At 34.7% G+C, this 16,788-nt stretch overlaps 1 protein-coding gene across 2 annotated transcripts in view; it reads right to left on the bottom strand.

Annotated features, from left to right (window-relative positions):
* Nucleotides 1-467: 467 nt before the first annotated feature.
* Nucleotides 468-16,788, bottom strand: part of LOC126693437 (ferredoxin-dependent glutamate synthase, chloroplastic) — a 30,696-nt gene continuing 14,375 nt past the window's right edge. For both annotated transcript variants that reach the window (XM_050389391.1, XM_050389392.1), the window contains 23 exons: nt 16,267-16,377; nt 15,910-16,125; nt 15,260-15,417; nt 14,259-14,388; nt 11,345-11,403; nt 11,050-11,155; nt 8,654-8,750; nt 8,199-8,314; nt 7,884-8,081; nt 7,630-7,740; nt 7,147-7,386; nt 6,950-7,048; nt 6,501-6,596; nt 6,202-6,399; nt 6,020-6,094; nt 5,707-5,835; nt 5,514-5,612; nt 3,719-3,861; nt 3,519-3,612; nt 2,872-3,110; nt 2,701-2,779; nt 1,228-1,311; nt 468-1,003 (listed from right to left, as the gene is read on the bottom strand). In XM_050389391.1, the coding sequence (XP_050245348.1) occupies nt 842-1,003; nt 1,228-1,311; nt 2,701-2,779; nt 2,872-3,110; nt 3,519-3,612; nt 3,719-3,861; nt 5,514-5,612; nt 5,707-5,835; nt 6,020-6,094; nt 6,202-6,399; nt 6,501-6,596; nt 6,950-7,048; nt 7,147-7,386; nt 7,630-7,740; nt 7,884-8,081; nt 8,199-8,314; nt 8,654-8,750; nt 11,050-11,155; nt 11,345-11,403; nt 14,259-14,388; nt 15,260-15,417; nt 15,910-16,125; nt 16,267-16,377 (3,039 nt within the window). In that variant the 3' untranslated portion in view covers nt 468-841. The remainder of the gene's footprint in view (nt 1,004-1,227; nt 1,312-2,700; nt 2,780-2,871; nt 3,111-3,518; nt 3,613-3,718; nt 3,862-5,513; nt 5,613-5,706; nt 5,836-6,019; nt 6,095-6,201; nt 6,400-6,500; nt 6,597-6,949; nt 7,049-7,146; nt 7,387-7,629; nt 7,741-7,883; nt 8,082-8,198; nt 8,315-8,653; nt 8,751-11,049; nt 11,156-11,344; nt 11,404-14,258; nt 14,389-15,259; nt 15,418-15,909; nt 16,126-16,266; nt 16,378-16,788) is intronic.

Genomic DNA, 16,788 nt, shown 5'->3' with positions numbered 1-16,788 from the left:
GGATACGTACTTGTCAAATGAAAAGCTAAATTGGAAAACAGCCGTAACCCTTTTTTATTTTAACCCAAAAACTGATAACAATAATTAATTATTTGATGTATGCTATTGTTTGACTGCTTCACAGTTGTACGGTGCTTGAGAGCCTTAGCAGTGACCAACAATTCATCCACAAATTCCAATAGTCTTGTAATTCAACTTGATTAATATCTCTTGGTGTTTCTAATAAAAATATTCAGGATTCAAATCTCCCCATCCCTGACTATTGATGTATCAAAAAATAATTAATCAACAACCAAGAATCGTTTTTTTAATTTCATTTATCAAACTATTTGAGTCCTAAACAATAAATTAGATTATGTAACTACAACATGTGCATGGTCGGTATAGTAAGAAGCAAGATTAGACATTTCTATACTATGATGCTCTTTTGAATGAAACTTTTTACATGGTAACAAAAAATAAATATCTGAAGAAAGCTCAACCAGATTTTAATTAAACTAAAGAGGAATGACTAGCAATAGCAGGCCATGACACTGCTTTGAAAGATTGGAAAAGTCTGAGCTTGAATTTACAATGTCTGACACAATCACTATACAAATTTTATGTGACCAAATGTGTATGCTTTTCAATGTACAGATAACGGTCTCCAACTTCAGGCAATGCACTGCCAATCTTTGATTAAAACTTTTTTTTCCACCCTCGGCACTAAAGCATTCAAATCCTTTTTAAGTAGCAGTAGTATTTAACTTAATAACCCATCTCCCGTGTATATGACTGTACAGATTGGGAAGCAGTTTATGTGATTTCAGTGCTGGTCTCAGGGTACTTTTGAATCATTATCCTAAGCAGATTGCAAAGTGACCTGCCCAGCACCTGTTTTCTCATAATCTGCACAAGCTTCTGGGGTGTCTTCTTCACTAGGTGGAACCAGCTGCCAAAACAGTGGTAGATATGTGTCCCACTCCTTCAGAATAGCAGAACCTTTACTGCTCCCAGTTTTTTCCTTCACCAAAAATTGATAAAAAAAAAAATTAAAATTAAAATATTTTTAAAAAAAGTTTGAATAGTAAAGTTTGACGTGCTAGTTGTGTATCGACATAATCCAGCATCGGCTCAGGCAAAATGCTAAAGGTAGGAAAATATTCGAACTTTTTCTGTTTAAGGTGTGCCTTGGTGGCATGTCATGAGGGTGCATGCATGCTTATGCAGGTCATTATGTGCACTTACAACATGGGCTTCAATAAGGTTCTTCAGCTGCATCTGCCCCACAGTCGCAGTCACTCTTTGGATCTTGACAATTTCTTTATTTACCTGTCAACATTTTACAAGATATGATTTCGAAGTTCACATGATTAGATAATTAGTATACAGAAGGAGAGCAAAAGAGCATCAGTTGAGAAAATGATATGCACTAGCTCCCATGAAACGCCAGTGAAACAATGCTAATGATTAGAGTAGAAAAACGGGGGGGAATTTATAGAAATAACATGTATGCATCAGCCCCTTGGTTAAATTGACCAAGAGATGGGGATTTAATTAGTCACTGACTGTCTAGTGATTCTATGACAATACCAAAGACAAAGTCAAATGAGGTGTTCCTGTCCATCCTCACACAGCTCATAGTATAATCATATTTTTTTGATAGATAATGAAAAACAAATATAAACACCAAGGAGAAAACAGAGAAGAATTATTAAAACTTGCATTTTTACGGAATTGTCATTTAGTTTTGTCTCTACTTAAACATAGGAGTTTTAATTTACATATCTATCCCCAGTAGTTGAAAACTTGTAAGTGGGTATGATGAGGGTATTTTAGGCATGAAAAATGTGGAATCCAAACAGGGGAAGCCCCTTAAATAGTAGTATAGATAATCTCCATTTATATGCATCCCATGTAATTAGGAAAAAAAATAGTAACTATATTAATAATAATGTCATGTAATGCATCTATTTCATTTTCCAGCATTAATATATGCCATGCAATGCATCTACAACTTCTCCAGGCAATGTAAAGCTAACAAACTTTTTATATACCATAAATTAATTATAACGTCAGATTCACTTTAAAAAGTACATTAAACAACTAAGTTACAAGAATACAATGCTGCTACAGGGAAGGCCAGTTGAAGCAGCTGGAAAGGGAATAGATAGGAACAAATTTTTTGCAACTCCAAATCTCATTCTTAATTATAACCTTTTTTATTAGGATTCTTAAGGACGAGAATAAAATAATATAGAGAAGCAGAAGCAAGAATGAGAGAAAAACGCGAAGGATTACGTTGTTTGGCCTGACGACTTACATCCACGAGATAAAGCCCTAGCAACTACATCTTTACTATATGCTCAAGTCAATGATTACAATGAACCCTTAACAGGGTATATATAGATACTAGAAGCTAGGGTTAGCCCTACATGGGCTTACAACATAACTGGGCCTCTTAGGCCATTACATCAACATAAACCCAATATATTTAACAAGGTTTAAATACAACTGTCAACAGACCATTTTGTTTTCCCTTGGGGCCAATTCTAAATTGTCACAATACTGAACAACTGACCTAGCACATAGATAATGAAGTAAGGTGATAGTGAACAATTAGCAGCAGAAGGGAAAAAAACTTAAGGAAGAAAAAGAGAAAGTTGACATGTTTCCAACTGCATAAAGTTCCACAAAGTACTGCAATGAAAAAGCACATACCTTGGGGAGGAGAGCGTTGTCCTCATCAAGAATGTATGCCAAACCACCAGTCATTCCAGCAGCTACATTTCTACCCACTCTGTCACAAGTAAAAGATAGAAGTGGTTCAAATTCCTTTCTCTTCAATTTTCTTCACCATAAGGGTAAAAAATGTTATGAGGCATCACTCACTTTCCAAGTACAACCACGCAACCACCCGTCATGTACTCACAACAATGGTCTCCAGTGCCCTCAACCACTGCTTCAGCAAGTGAGTTTCTAACAGCAAATCGTTCCCCAGCTTTTCCTCTGACAAAGACTTGACCACCTGTTGCCCCATACAGGCAAGTATTCCCAACAATAGTTGCATCCTCAGGGCAGAACCCAGTGTTATCAACCGGAACTACAACCAACTCACCTCCGGCAATACCCTTGAAACATTTATATTCCCACATCAGAAATTGACAGTAGGAATACATATGAAATACCAAGTCCTTGATATGGCCAATTGGGTTTATTATAGAAAAACAGCCCAAGTTAAAATAGTTCAACTTGATACTCTTAGTTTCATTATAAGCAAACCTTTCAAGAAAAAAGAAGGGTAAGAACAAAACTGCTTTGGCAAAACACAATTTAATGAACATCTAATGCGCCTGGACAATTAAAGAATTATCAACCTGAGTCTACACAGCCTACTTAACCCAAAACTCAATTAAAACATAACATTGCAAAATTCTTGAACTAGTCATCTTTTAATATAATAACTCAATCACGTTACTCTATCAAGGTTCAAGTAAAATCTTCAACTTCTCAAGCATGCAAAGATTTGGTCAACAAACCTTTCCCACATAGTCATTGGACTCTCCTATTAGCCGAATATTCATTCCAGGTGTCAAAAAGCATGCAAATGACTGCCCAGCACTCCCCACGAATCTGAATATATTGAAAAATACTGATTAGCCAGCATTAGAATGAAAGGAACATCACCATATAGATCCTTTCATTTATTAACAATTGCTATGTCAAACCCAGAGCTTACGTTATGTTCAACTGCCCAGCAAAACCAGTGTCACCATACTTCTTTGCAATTACCCCCGCTATGCGTCCACAAGCAGCACGATCAACATTGTAAATCTTTACATTCTTATGGATCACCTTTTCATTATCAATTGCATCTGATATCTGCACAAACATACATGATATCTTATTATATAGTGGGTATAGGTAGCAATGCACAGAATAAATGCTTGCAGATAAAGTAGCATTGACCAATATGACATTTTTATCTCATGTCCTCAGAATTAACATCCATCAAGCTCTTCTACACAACTCCACCACCCCCCCCCCCCCTGCGCGCGTGGCCCCTCCCAAAAATAATAATAATAACAATGAAGATAAAATAAGAATCAGCCATCAACTTCAACAAATGATTTCAAACTGGCTTCCAAGTCAACTCAAGTAGTATGTGCCATTGGCTGGTATTATACTTCCACACTCAACTGAGCAACTACATTTTTCTTTTTACTTTTCCATGTTACAAGATTTCATTATAAAAATGTACAATACCCTCTGATGGACATCCTACCCAATTTGCATCAACGAAACCTGCCACCTTGAGATTGACTATTCTTTTTAAACAATATGACAAATTGGGGCCCTATTCAGATATCTAACAGTCCAAATATAAGCATCCCAATGTGAGAGTCTTCGGGCTTCTAGGAACCGGCTTACCACACTAACGACATATGAGGTTTCTGTACTCATGATAGAGACATAGTTGAGCTTCCTAACGAATTGACATTATCAGTTAGGATCCAAAAAAAGGTCTCCTTTATCTCTAAATTTTTATGACTCTATTGAGTTTCTGATTTGAATATGATGAATCAACAGTAGTCCCGAAAGCAAAGGCTGTTAGGACTTAGGATATGGTGAATTTAAACATTTAACCATGATTTTAGCACTCCTCCAAACATGTGTACCCAAGCTCCACTTAGTGAATGGGACCCAGCAGATGGGAATTTTTAACTTCTTAAATGAGAGGTAGAGTGGACATAGGGTTAGAACTTATAACCACCTAATACCATGATAAATTACCAACCATCCTAAAAGCTTAAGCTTTTAAGAAATAGTGAATTTAATTATTTAACTATGATTCTAACAGAATCCATAGGAGTGTCAACAAGACAAAACCCAACAATCCAATCTCTTAAATTGATGCCTTACCTATACCTTGCAACTTCAATTTCCAAGAAATATTGAAGTATGCCAAGATCGTTAGTGTGAAAGTAGTGTGGTAAAGATAGTTTCAATCTAGTAATGTCTTCATAGCCATTTCTAGTAAATATTATATCGTACTCATAAACAATATCATTGTGTAAGTGGAATACTGAATGATATGTCTGACAACGATGGACACCAAATTTTATGACAATTTCAGAAAATTTTCCTAAAACCATGCTCTTAGTAACTGCTTGAGACCTTATAATACTTTCTTCAACTTGCAGACATGGCCCGAACACTTCACATGAGCAAAAACACAATTGGTAGCTATACTTCCTTGAGCAAATGACCATGTAGAAATGCATTCTTTACATCATGATAATATAGGCGCTAGTTAAGATTGACAGCAAAAGAGATTAGGACGTAAACAAAAGAGATTTTAGCCACAGGGCAGTACCACTTATACAGCACATTGTACATACCCATATAATATTCTCTCTCTAATTCTCTAACACTAGTCAATAAAATTCAACCTAAACCGAAGAAGCATTAATATCAATGTCAATGCTAACTGCATTCTGTAGCAACTACCCCGAATTATCAAGAGCCATTACCTCTGGATCTGCTAGTAAAATATCATCCAGAACAGGACCATTAGTATGAACATCTTGATTCCTGATTTCAGTACTACTCCATTTTGGTAACCCAACATTCTGGAAATAAAAGAGAAGGCATTCAAATATAAGAAATAAAATAGGCATGTATTAAAGCAATTACACATGATAAGAATATAAGATAAATACGTACTGATAGAATGTAACTGAGATCAAGATGTTGGGTTTTCATTAGAGAGATATCTCGTGGTCTTAATAAATCTGTCCTACCAATAATATCATCCAACTTCTCATATCCCAGTTGTGCCAACATGCCTCTTACCTGGCCAAAATAAGTAAATAGTTGATTAACCTATAAGAAAATGAACCTCGAAGGGCTTTAACCCAAAGTATGGTCAAAACAGTTGGGAGAAAATTCAAAGTAAAGAACAGATCAAATCAAGGACCATAAAATTTGAAGACAAATCCCATCAGGAAAAAAAAAAAAAAAAAAGCAAACGGATTACCTCCTCAGCAACATATAAAAAGAAGTTGACAAGATCACCAGGCACACCAGGGAACCGAGCACGCAGTTCTTCTCTCTGAAGTAAAATGAATTTTAAATAGTGGGGAAAAGAAAAGTACTCCCACATTTGCTGGAAAAGAGCACAAGAAATAAAAACATGAACTAACAAATCAGCCTTATTACCTGACTGGCAACGCCAACAGGACAATTATTTGTGTGGCAAATTCGGGCCATCACACAACCAGTAGCAATCATTGCCACAGAACCAAACCCATATTCATCAGCACCCATAGCTGCAGCTGTTAGGACATCAACTCCACTTTTAAAGCCACCATCAACTCTGAGAATGACCCTTTCCCTTAGACCATTTTCAATAAGTGTCTGTAAAAAATCATCATAAATCAAATAGTAAATACAGTCTGTCCAAAGAGAATCAAAACAAGCGACTTCCACCATTTAGCTCATATATGTCAAATAATAACCTGGTGTGTCTCTGTAAGTCCAAGTTCCCAGGGACCACCAGCATGCTTGATGGAACTTATAGGGCTGGCTCCAGTTCCACCATCATGCCCTGATATCTGCCAAGCAAATTAAGAGTAATCGGTAAAATATCAAAATGCTTATGTTGCACTGAGAGTTTTAAGGGTTGTAGACGCAATCTTTAGCTACTAGTGACCCTTGGCAGTCCACAAATAATTAGATCAAGAACATTATTTAAAAATGCAATGGAGCACCAGATATCATCTAAGATGCAAAATATATAACATTATGTTCCCCAAAAAATGATCTATAAAGATTCATATTTTTACAGGTACACAAATTATTGAGATTATGATATTTTGATAATAGGGCAAAGAATAGAGAAATGATACCACAGACATTTAAGATAGTTTCATTGCTCAAAACATAAATATGATAACGGATAATCTACCTGTATAACATCAGCATTACCCTTTGCAACCCCAGAAGCAACAGTGCCAATTCCTGCTTCTGCCACTAGCTTTACCGACACCTTAGCCTTAGGATTGACCTATTCAATCAGTAGAAATTAGTTATCATTTCTATTAGTGTTTAGTACCTCTGTCTTACTAGGAAAATCTGAAGATTAGATATGCTGCAGATAATCACCTGATGAAGGTCAAAGATCAATTGGGCAAGATCTTCTATGGAATAGATGTCGTGGTGAGGAGGTGGAGAAATAAGTGGAACCCCAGGTTTAGAATTTCTTAACCTTGCAATATATGCACTAACTTTTTTCCCAGGCAATTGACCACCTTCACCAGGCTTTGCACCTTGTGCGATTTTGATTTCTAATTGATCAGCATTGGCTAAGAACATTGGAGTGACACCAAAACGTCCTGAAGCAACCTGAATATGACACAGCAAAGTTTTGTAAAGCATCGATTATATTTAAATACATAGTAGGAAGCTGCTTCTAATCAATTCAAGAAAGAATAGCCTCATGAATATGATGAAAAGATCATGACCTTCCCATTAAGGAAAATTATGCAAATAGTAGACTACAGTGCTAACAATTGAATTATATAGTCAGATTGCAGAAACCATGTTAATCTATGAAGTTATTTTAAAGAAAAAGTTCAATGAAGTGACCTGTTTGATAGCACTTGTAGCTGTATCCCCATTTTGAAGACCTTTGAGATGAGGAAGCGTTGGCGAGTACCCATCAAAAACATCAGTAAGTGGTCTCCAGCGAATGGGATCCTGGATGCAAAAACAAACAAAGTATATTATAATTATCATTTTCAAATCTTGTTTCAACTTGGCTGAACGAAACTAAAGAGGACCTAAAGTGATATACTTGAAGTCACTAGTGTAGGATCAACTTATAATAGTGGGAAAACTACCTCACCACCTTCTCCGGAATTAGATTTTCCACCTAACCTATTCATAGCAATAGCAATGGCTTCATGAGTTTCTCTTGAAATAGCTCCAAGTGACATCCCACCAGTGCAAAACCTTAGCACAATAGATACAGCAGGCTCAACCTTTCCCACAGGAATGGGAGCGCGATCACTTTTGAACTCAAGAAGATCACGAAGAACCTACAGTCAAAAAAAGAGATTAAAGTCAACTTCATATGATAATAGAATGTTGATTTTCAATAATTTTAGTAAAATATCAGAAAAGGATGAAAAATAATAAATGACTTCAGCACTCACATTAACAGGTCGGTTAGCCAAATGTTGCTGATAAACTGAAAACGCACTTTCACTCTTTTGGCGAACAGCTTTATGGAGTAATTTTGACATCTCAGGGTTGTTTCCATGATACTCCCCTTAAAAAAATTAAAAGAAAATAAAGTAGAGCAGTTAGACTTTCAAGACGTTCCTAGGTAAGGCAAAAGCATAATGAACAAATACAACCCATGCTGTCAGCTTTCAAAGATATTCAAAGATATAGACATGAAATTGCATCATTCTAACTAATAGTGGAATAGTTTGTATGGATTTCAATTAAAAGCAACATATTGATTCACTTCTAGCAGCAATAATTTCCTGAAATTTTCAATAAAGGATCCAATTGTATAAATTATGTAGCTAGTCCTTGCATTGCATAAAAATGTCTCCACCCCAACCAAAATAAAAATAAAAATAAAAGTAAAAACATGTGATACCTCCTGGTCTGAATTGTATAAACCCAAAATTTTCTAGTCTTTTAGCTGTATCCTCAGAGAATGCCTTCACCCAAAAAGATAAAGTCTCCCTAGCCAGCTGCAAAAAAGGAGTATTTCCAGAAAACATAATCAATTGACATAAACATCAACAGTAAGATGCACCATTATTATACCATGGGGAAAAAAGAGATTAAAGTTTGGGAAGACTGTATGAACATAGTGTAAGCCACCAAAGGCAAATGATTTGTTAGATTTCTTGGTCCCAAAGTTAAAGTTAGAAGCTCATAATTTGTTTATCCTACTCACATAAGTTCTCATCAAAAACTGAGCTCAGCTGCATTAGGATTTTGTCATTCTGGATCCTTTAATCTTCTATGCAGAGCAAATGATATACCCAATTATTAAATTAGTACTACTCTTACAACTAAATTGAACTCTACACTATTACAATTGAGAAGAAACAACAGATAAACTTTATAGGTCACAACAAAACATAACCATATCCGTAGAACTTGTACACTCCGGGAATTGGATGTTACAACTTTGTCAAAGTAATATGATACCCACAAACTGAAAGCAATTATAATAAGACATGGCAATTCAACAATCTTATTTCCCTGTTCTCACGTAACAAAGAGAATTTGAGTCCTCCTGGATATGTGGTTCTCAGTGCAGTCATTTCTCAAATGCAAAGTCAATGTAATTGAAATTAAAAATTTACATGCCTCTAAGTTCTTCCCCAGAAGTTACCATCTGCCAGCACTATCACATTAGTGTTGGTCATCAAGATTTTCAAGATACAGGTGAGGACTCTTTACAGTGGATTAAATGCATTTCACACAAATTACAAATTCCTATGTTATTCCTGAAGAGAACACCTTTTCAAGATCTTTAATGAGTGTTGTAAAAATCATTTAAGAGTTAGTTTCCAGAATAATTACACATTATGCTGTTACAAATGCTTAGAATTTGAATTTTAAAACATATTTTAGACAACACTATATTTAAAATTATAAATTCTAACTGCTTCAAAAAAAAACTTATACATACTCATATTGTAGCTTAGAATTAATAATTTGACCACTATGGATGATATTTTTATATAACAAAACACCTGAAAAGTTGAATTTAAGTGTTACATTGGTTATTCTCACAAATAGAATTCACTTGACGTTTCCTACCTAAAAAGTGGGGGTTAGAACTCTCATGTTTTATAGGAATCAAAAGGTTCATGGAAATTTTAATTCTCAAGAATTTTCTCAAATAAATAGCCAAAAATTAACAATCTTCATCCCAAATTCCTATAAAATGGGCACATCCTAACAATGTGCTTGGGCTCAGAATTAATAAACAGCTCTTAGGCATTTGACAGAATTTAAACTTCTGCCATAGAATGTTTCTTGTGTGGGTGTGTTAGGAGGAAGAAATTTTAAATTTCAACGGAGAATTTTAGACTGGATTTGAGGGCTCAAATTTCTATTTATAAAATTCCACCTATATAGACATTTTTTCCAAATTCGCTTTGCTCTCTTACTCACTCACCACCTCCTTTCCATGCCCACATCCAATCTAAGCGTGAAAACAAATCATTCTTGAATACCCCAGAACTGCTTTAGTGTTACTTTACAGTTCATACAAGTTCACCTTTGACTCCTCCCAGTGTGCCCTCTACAGATGCTCTGTCTCCTCCCACCTTGATCAGCTCACTGCTGACCGAGTCCAACCAGTACTCTGGAAAGTTACCATCAGTGGCTATATAGCCTCAGTCATATTCATTGTGGTTCTCATTGAAGCTCTCTCGCCAACATATCACTTCAATTGATTCATCAAACTCATCCAGAGCTTCTCTTCCAATGTGTTTGCCAGTTAATGATAATCATGGTTACTGGGGTTATTTATCTGTGTAGTTGATTTAGGCTTGGGTTAACCATGACCAGGAGTAGTCCCAATTCAATGGTAGTGAGTTACAGAGGGAATTCTTTATTTGGAAGATGAAAATTAGAATTTCTTTCACTGACTTTTTATTTTTAAATTTGTTGTTAGGCTTTGTTTTTTACTTTGCTTATTTTGCTTCTTTTTTAAGCCACACCCTTGTTTTTGGTACAATTGTACTTTTGTTCAAATTCTTTTTTAAGCAAATAAAGCCACCAGAAATAAGCTATATGGTATAGGCATATACCAAACCAACAAGAATTTCATAGAGCTGATGAATGTTATTTCCTTTTCTATATGATATCCAAACAATGAAATTAATATTTGGTGGGAGTTTAAATAATGGAACGATAAACCCCATCATTTTAGATTTTCCATAAAATATGAATTCCTTTATCTAAAGCCAATATAAAGGAAAATATATTCAATCACAAGACCAAGGGCTTCATTTAAGTTTTCCTTACCTCATCAAAAGTTAATCCACCAATTTTTGAGACACTTCCACAAAATGAAAGATCAACAATCTCCTTCCCTAATCCATAAATCTCAAATATCTGTGCACCACAATAACTATAAGACCAGAAACTAGTAAGTGGAGTTGCCAACATGACTACATAAATTATGAACTTAAAAAGCACAGCTGTAAACTGACCTATTTAAAACAAAAAACAAACAATGTGGACCATGTAAATCAAATAATTATTGTGGCACAACTTATATAACTGAAATAAATAAATAAAAAATAAAAAGAGTTAATACCTAGAAAGCAATGAGATTCCCATTTTGGAAAGAATTTTGAGAAGACCGGATTTAACAGCCTGAAATAATTAGAAGCAATCAGTATAAAATAGTAAAGCAATGGAATAGAGCAACATTTTTTCCTATTGAAACCACAGATAAACCAGAAGTGGATAATTCTTAAGGTAGAACTCGCTAAAATGAATCATCAGACGACCCAATGCCCAGAAATTTTATAGAAAAGTAAAACAGAGAGATAATGAATACACTTTCCATAAAAATCCAAGCTAAAGATACCAGACATACAGTCTTTGTTACATTGCACTTCTGTTCTTTAACCTACAACTGTTCGTGAGTGCATGCATGCATGGCACATGCAAACATGTAACTTCATGTTCCTATATCTCTTCCCAGTCCATATATTTTGAGGTCAAAGTTATAAAATTATATATTGTAGTATAATATCTGCAATATAATATATATATAAAATATGCAGGCAATAAACGGGTTTCCAACATAATCACACAACATTGTGTGATTGCTTTGGTAACCTTGTACATCCAAAAACTCATAGATCCTCTTTTGAAATACGCACGGTAGTCAAAGGCATGCCAGGCAACTTTAATGATGCACTCGCCTTTAGATCATAGGCAAGAAAGGCGATCACCTTAAACCATGAAAAAGGCGCTAAGGTGAAAGCCTAAGTCTTTTTTTTTTTTTTTTGGTTCTTTTTTTTTTCCAGGAGCTTGTAAACCTATGTCATTATTAATTTATAGAAGCTTGTTGTAAACTTATTGTTAGATTAATTATTTACAAAGGCTTTTTGTAAAACATTAATTAATTTCTAGATGCTTGTTGTAACACCTATTTCTAAAGTAATTAATAGAGCCTAAACCATATTAAATCTATTTTGGAATTAAATGCTAGACCTAATCTTCACGCAACACATGTCAAAAACAATTGATTGTAACATTTCAATACATTAGATACATATGATTTTGGAGTGGGAGAGACGAGTTGAAAAGAGGATTCCTCACTTTTTCTTTTTTTTTGATAGTTAATAAGACTTTTATAGAAAAAATTGAACATCATGTTCAAGATAATGAACACTCTGAACAAGAAACAAATACAAGTTCAAGAACTAAAGCTAACAGATTGTAAGAATTCAGAAATTGAAACACAATGCATAAAACCCCAAATACAAGCCCACTGAAACAAAGCGCTGAAGAGAAGAGATTTTAAGAGGTCTAAGGGTCTCTCATTGTGTTTAAAGGTGCAAATATTACATTCTTGCCAAACTAACCACATTAAACATGTCGGGACCATATTCCATATGGTTGACAGGTGCTTTCCAAACCAATTTCTCCAAGCAAAAAGAAGAGAGCTAACCGTTCTCGGCATTACCCACTGAATCCTAAACGCCTCAAAAACTGCACTCCATAGAGCATAAGAAACCTTACAATGGAGCAGAAGATGATCCACAGATTCCCCATCACAACAACATGAGCAACACCTATTAACCACAAACTGACCTCTCTACATTATCAATGGTGAGTATCCCACCCCTAGCTATTGTCCATAAAAAGAAAGAACACGTTTAGGCACCTTTGCACACCAAATGCACTCCCAAGGAAACACATCAATGGGAGGACCAGACAATAGCTTATAGTAAGGGAGCAGATCAAACACACACACACACCACGATTCCTCACTTTTTTCTCTCATTCAAAACCATGAATGAGACTATCATCTCATACAACTCCTAAGTTATAAAAGAAAAGGGAACTCATCTTCTTTCCTTTTTTGATTACCTTCCCGGCATATGTATAATGTCAAATCCATTAAATTTCTCAAAAGGATTACTAATCCTTAACTTTTTGATGAATCCTTTATCAATGGTTGTGAATGACTAATTTTTCTCAATCTTTTCAACCTTGGGTCCAAAGGAAGGTTCCAAAAGAGCAAGTCAAGAAAATTGAGAAATAGAACCATTTGATTGATTTGTAAATTCTATATGTATTAACTATATTTATTACTTGGTGCTTCGATTTAATTCAGCTAGTGCCATTTTGTTGCCTCATGCCTCAGGTTATAAAAGGCCTTTAGTTAAGGTAGCCTTTTGCCTTTAAATACCTTGAAAATACCTCCCTTTTAAGTAAAGCTTGCCATGTTTAATGATTTATATCTAAACTTTCATCATAAGGAAACCAATTTTTTTAGAAATGCTTGATCATTGTAAATTTAAGATTTGATGTACTGTATCCATGTACACCCCTGGTGTACCTGGATTTTTTATTAATACAATTTCATTATTTATCAAAAAAATAATAATAAGGAAACCAATTTTCAAGCAATACCTCAAATAAACAATTTTCCTTGCAAAGCACTAATTATTAATGCTATAGCTGAATGCCATGTTCTAATACCAAACGTAAGTTTAAGAGTGACCATTAAAACATAAAAGCATAATAATTTGTTTTGTTTGCATATTGCATTGCCTTTCAGCTATACTAAATTGTTTTTATTGAACATAAAAATGATCTACCTAGTTCCCCTTAACAAATCTAGACAAATATGTTAAAATTTTTCCTTTAATATCAAATAAGCAATGAAAATAAATAAGAAAACAACTATAAAAACAGCATAAGAACCAATCTAATAAACAATTCAAAATAATTAACTAAATATTTCTACGCAAGTCCCTATTTTTTTGCTTGGTAAGTGTGGGGGATAGAACCCCAGTACCAGTGGTTACAAAGACCCAGGTGCCACTTGGCTACAAGACCATTGGCAAGTTTTAACGCACTTGACATAAATGCCTGGATTGAATTGGGCCAACACATGCTGTGGGAACAATATTACATGAATTGCATTAGAAAATTACAGCAAAATATTTTCATCCCTAAAATATTCCTTCTAATATTGATGTACTGACCTTGCAAAAGTTCTTTTGAGCCTGCTCAATTGTTACAGTAGGCATCTTTCCATTCCTCATCAAATTTACGGTTTTCTTACTCAGACGCCACTGTCGGCATGTTTCTAGTGCCAAGTATGGACATATGGCACTGAAAAAATAATTCAAGAGATATAGTGTTAAGCATTTTCAAGATAAAAAATAGAAGTAAAAGTATCAACAAGCCTAAATAATGGAATCAAGATGAAGAAGAGGATTCTGATTCAGAGGGATGTAGAACCCTCTAAGATCTTTTCATAAGACAGTTTGGTCAAGTTTTTAATGAATGAACTATGGGAATTCTTGACAAGCATTAACACAACCGAACGTGCATGTAAAACAGGAACAGGAGTTGATATACATTTAAAGCATTTTTACAATATTCTACACTGTTAGAGGGATTTAATCAGCTACTGAGACATTTCCAGAAAGTAATCTTGTCCCTGCAACTTATAGCTTTACTTTCAAGAAAATATTCCTACTTTTTTTTTTTTATAAGTAATAAAAAACTGTTCCTACATTTACAGAAATACACTTTGTTCTATTTTATGTATGCAGTACAAATGCCAAGAGCCTCATGGCTCAGTAGCATTGTATGCTCCTCTCCATGGAGAGATTATGTGTTCAAATCCCCCTCCCCATTTGTAAGTAAAAAAAAGTTAAAGCAGTCAAAAAAAAAAATTTGCAATAATTAAATTATAATATATATTGATTATTAATTTTTTGCTTCCCACAATGGGATCAGCTATAAACGATCTATTTTTTTTCAAAGGTGTCAACTATAAAGGATCTATGAAATTGTCTAAGATAATGCAACTAACACACAGAAAGTGAATTTATCTAAGAACATTTTAGAGTAACTGGTATCAGACCAAACAAAATAATGCTTTAAGAAAATATTAACAAGAAACAATATTTGTTAATTTTTTTCAACAAATAAAAAGAAACCCATTATTTACAAATTTTCACAAGGGAAAAATGACCTTGCACCAAATCCAACCAAACAGGCAAACTGATGAGTGCTGAAGCATTGTGCAGTGTCTGCAACAATAGAAGCTGACATTCGCAATCCATTCTGAATAAGATGCTGATGAACCGCACCAACAGCCAGAAGTATTGGAACTGCCGGACGAGTTGGTTCCTGGAAGAAAAAGAAACAACGCATTGCTCCAAAATAAGAAAATCAGTCTACAAAAAAGTTTCCTCACAGGCTTTAATGAGGATTACGTTAAAGTACCACACACAAGCACATATATATGTGTGTGTGTGTGTGTTTACGTAAAAACTCATGCATACACACTAGAACATGAGCCACTATGTGTAGGACAAATGGCAATCGTTTTCATAACATACAATATTTTATAAAGCCATAAAACTTTATCAAGAAAAATGCTGGACAACGAATAATAATCAGGAAGTTCAAACATCGATATGATCAGGAATAATGCTAGTAGTGAACTAGAAAAGTTTCTGTTCAATGGTCATTTAACTAAATATAATTTTTTTTTTAACTTAATAAATTTAACTCATGCTCACAGTAGGTATAAACTCTCAGTGAGATAAAAAAAGGATTGAGATATAAAAACAAAGATAACTTCAGGATGAATACAGAGGTAAGGTGAAAGTTTTTTACCAGCACATCAGAACGGTCCGACAGAACAAGCAGTTGGGAACCATTTCGAACAGCTTCATCAGCAGCTTCACAAAGCTTATTTAGTGTCTTTTCCAAGGAACCATCAACTCCTTTACGAATATCAAAAAATGTTGGCAAAACTTGGGGTTTCAAAGAGGGATCATTTAGCAAGGACTCAAGCTCCCCTTCATTCAGTACGGGACTGGACAAAATAACCTGCTCCATGGCAAAAAATTAATAAAGTGCAGTTCAAAATTTGAAAACTGAAAGCATTACATTATCATTTTACCTAAAACTCAATTCAAAATAATTGTTAAAAACACCATTAATATGGCAGAAAGAGAGATCCTAACAAACCTGTGAAGCATTTTCAGGTCCAACCTCTAAAATATTTCTTCGCTTCCCAATATTGATTTCGAGAGACATGACAAGTCCTTCTCTAAGAGGGTCAATAGCTGGATTTGTAACCTGCAGATAACACGAATGAAAAACCAGTTCAAATATAAAATTAACATCAATAATTCATCAAAAAGCCAATTGCAAGCTAAAATCCTTAAAATGATAGCAAAGAAACACCATAATATTTAGAATGGTTTACATAATATAATTTAATATATACTATTCTCATGTCCATAAGAACAATTCTTATGAAGCCTGCAGATTAATGTGAAAAAAAATACATCAGCAACTTGCAGCTTCACCAGGGAAAAAGTTCATAAGAGAAACTGAAAATTTTAACAGTACCAGTCTAGATTTTCCCATCGAATAGATAACGCTCTAGAGAAGAAATTTGAAATGCACTTGACTATGTCATCTTGATGGGCACAGTTCTGGACAAGAGGGCCCTCAAGATATTGCAGGGCCAACTGCAGAGTGGGT

This window comes from Quercus robur, chromosome 7, assembly GCF_932294415.1.
Source record: "Quercus robur chromosome 7, dhQueRobu3.1, whole genome shotgun sequence".
NCBI classification, from domain to species: domain Eukaryota; kingdom Viridiplantae; phylum Streptophyta; class Magnoliopsida; order Fagales; family Fagaceae; genus Quercus; species Quercus robur.
The sequence above is the reverse complement of the archived record's forward strand: the minus strand, read 5'-3'. Positions and strand labels throughout refer to the sequence as shown.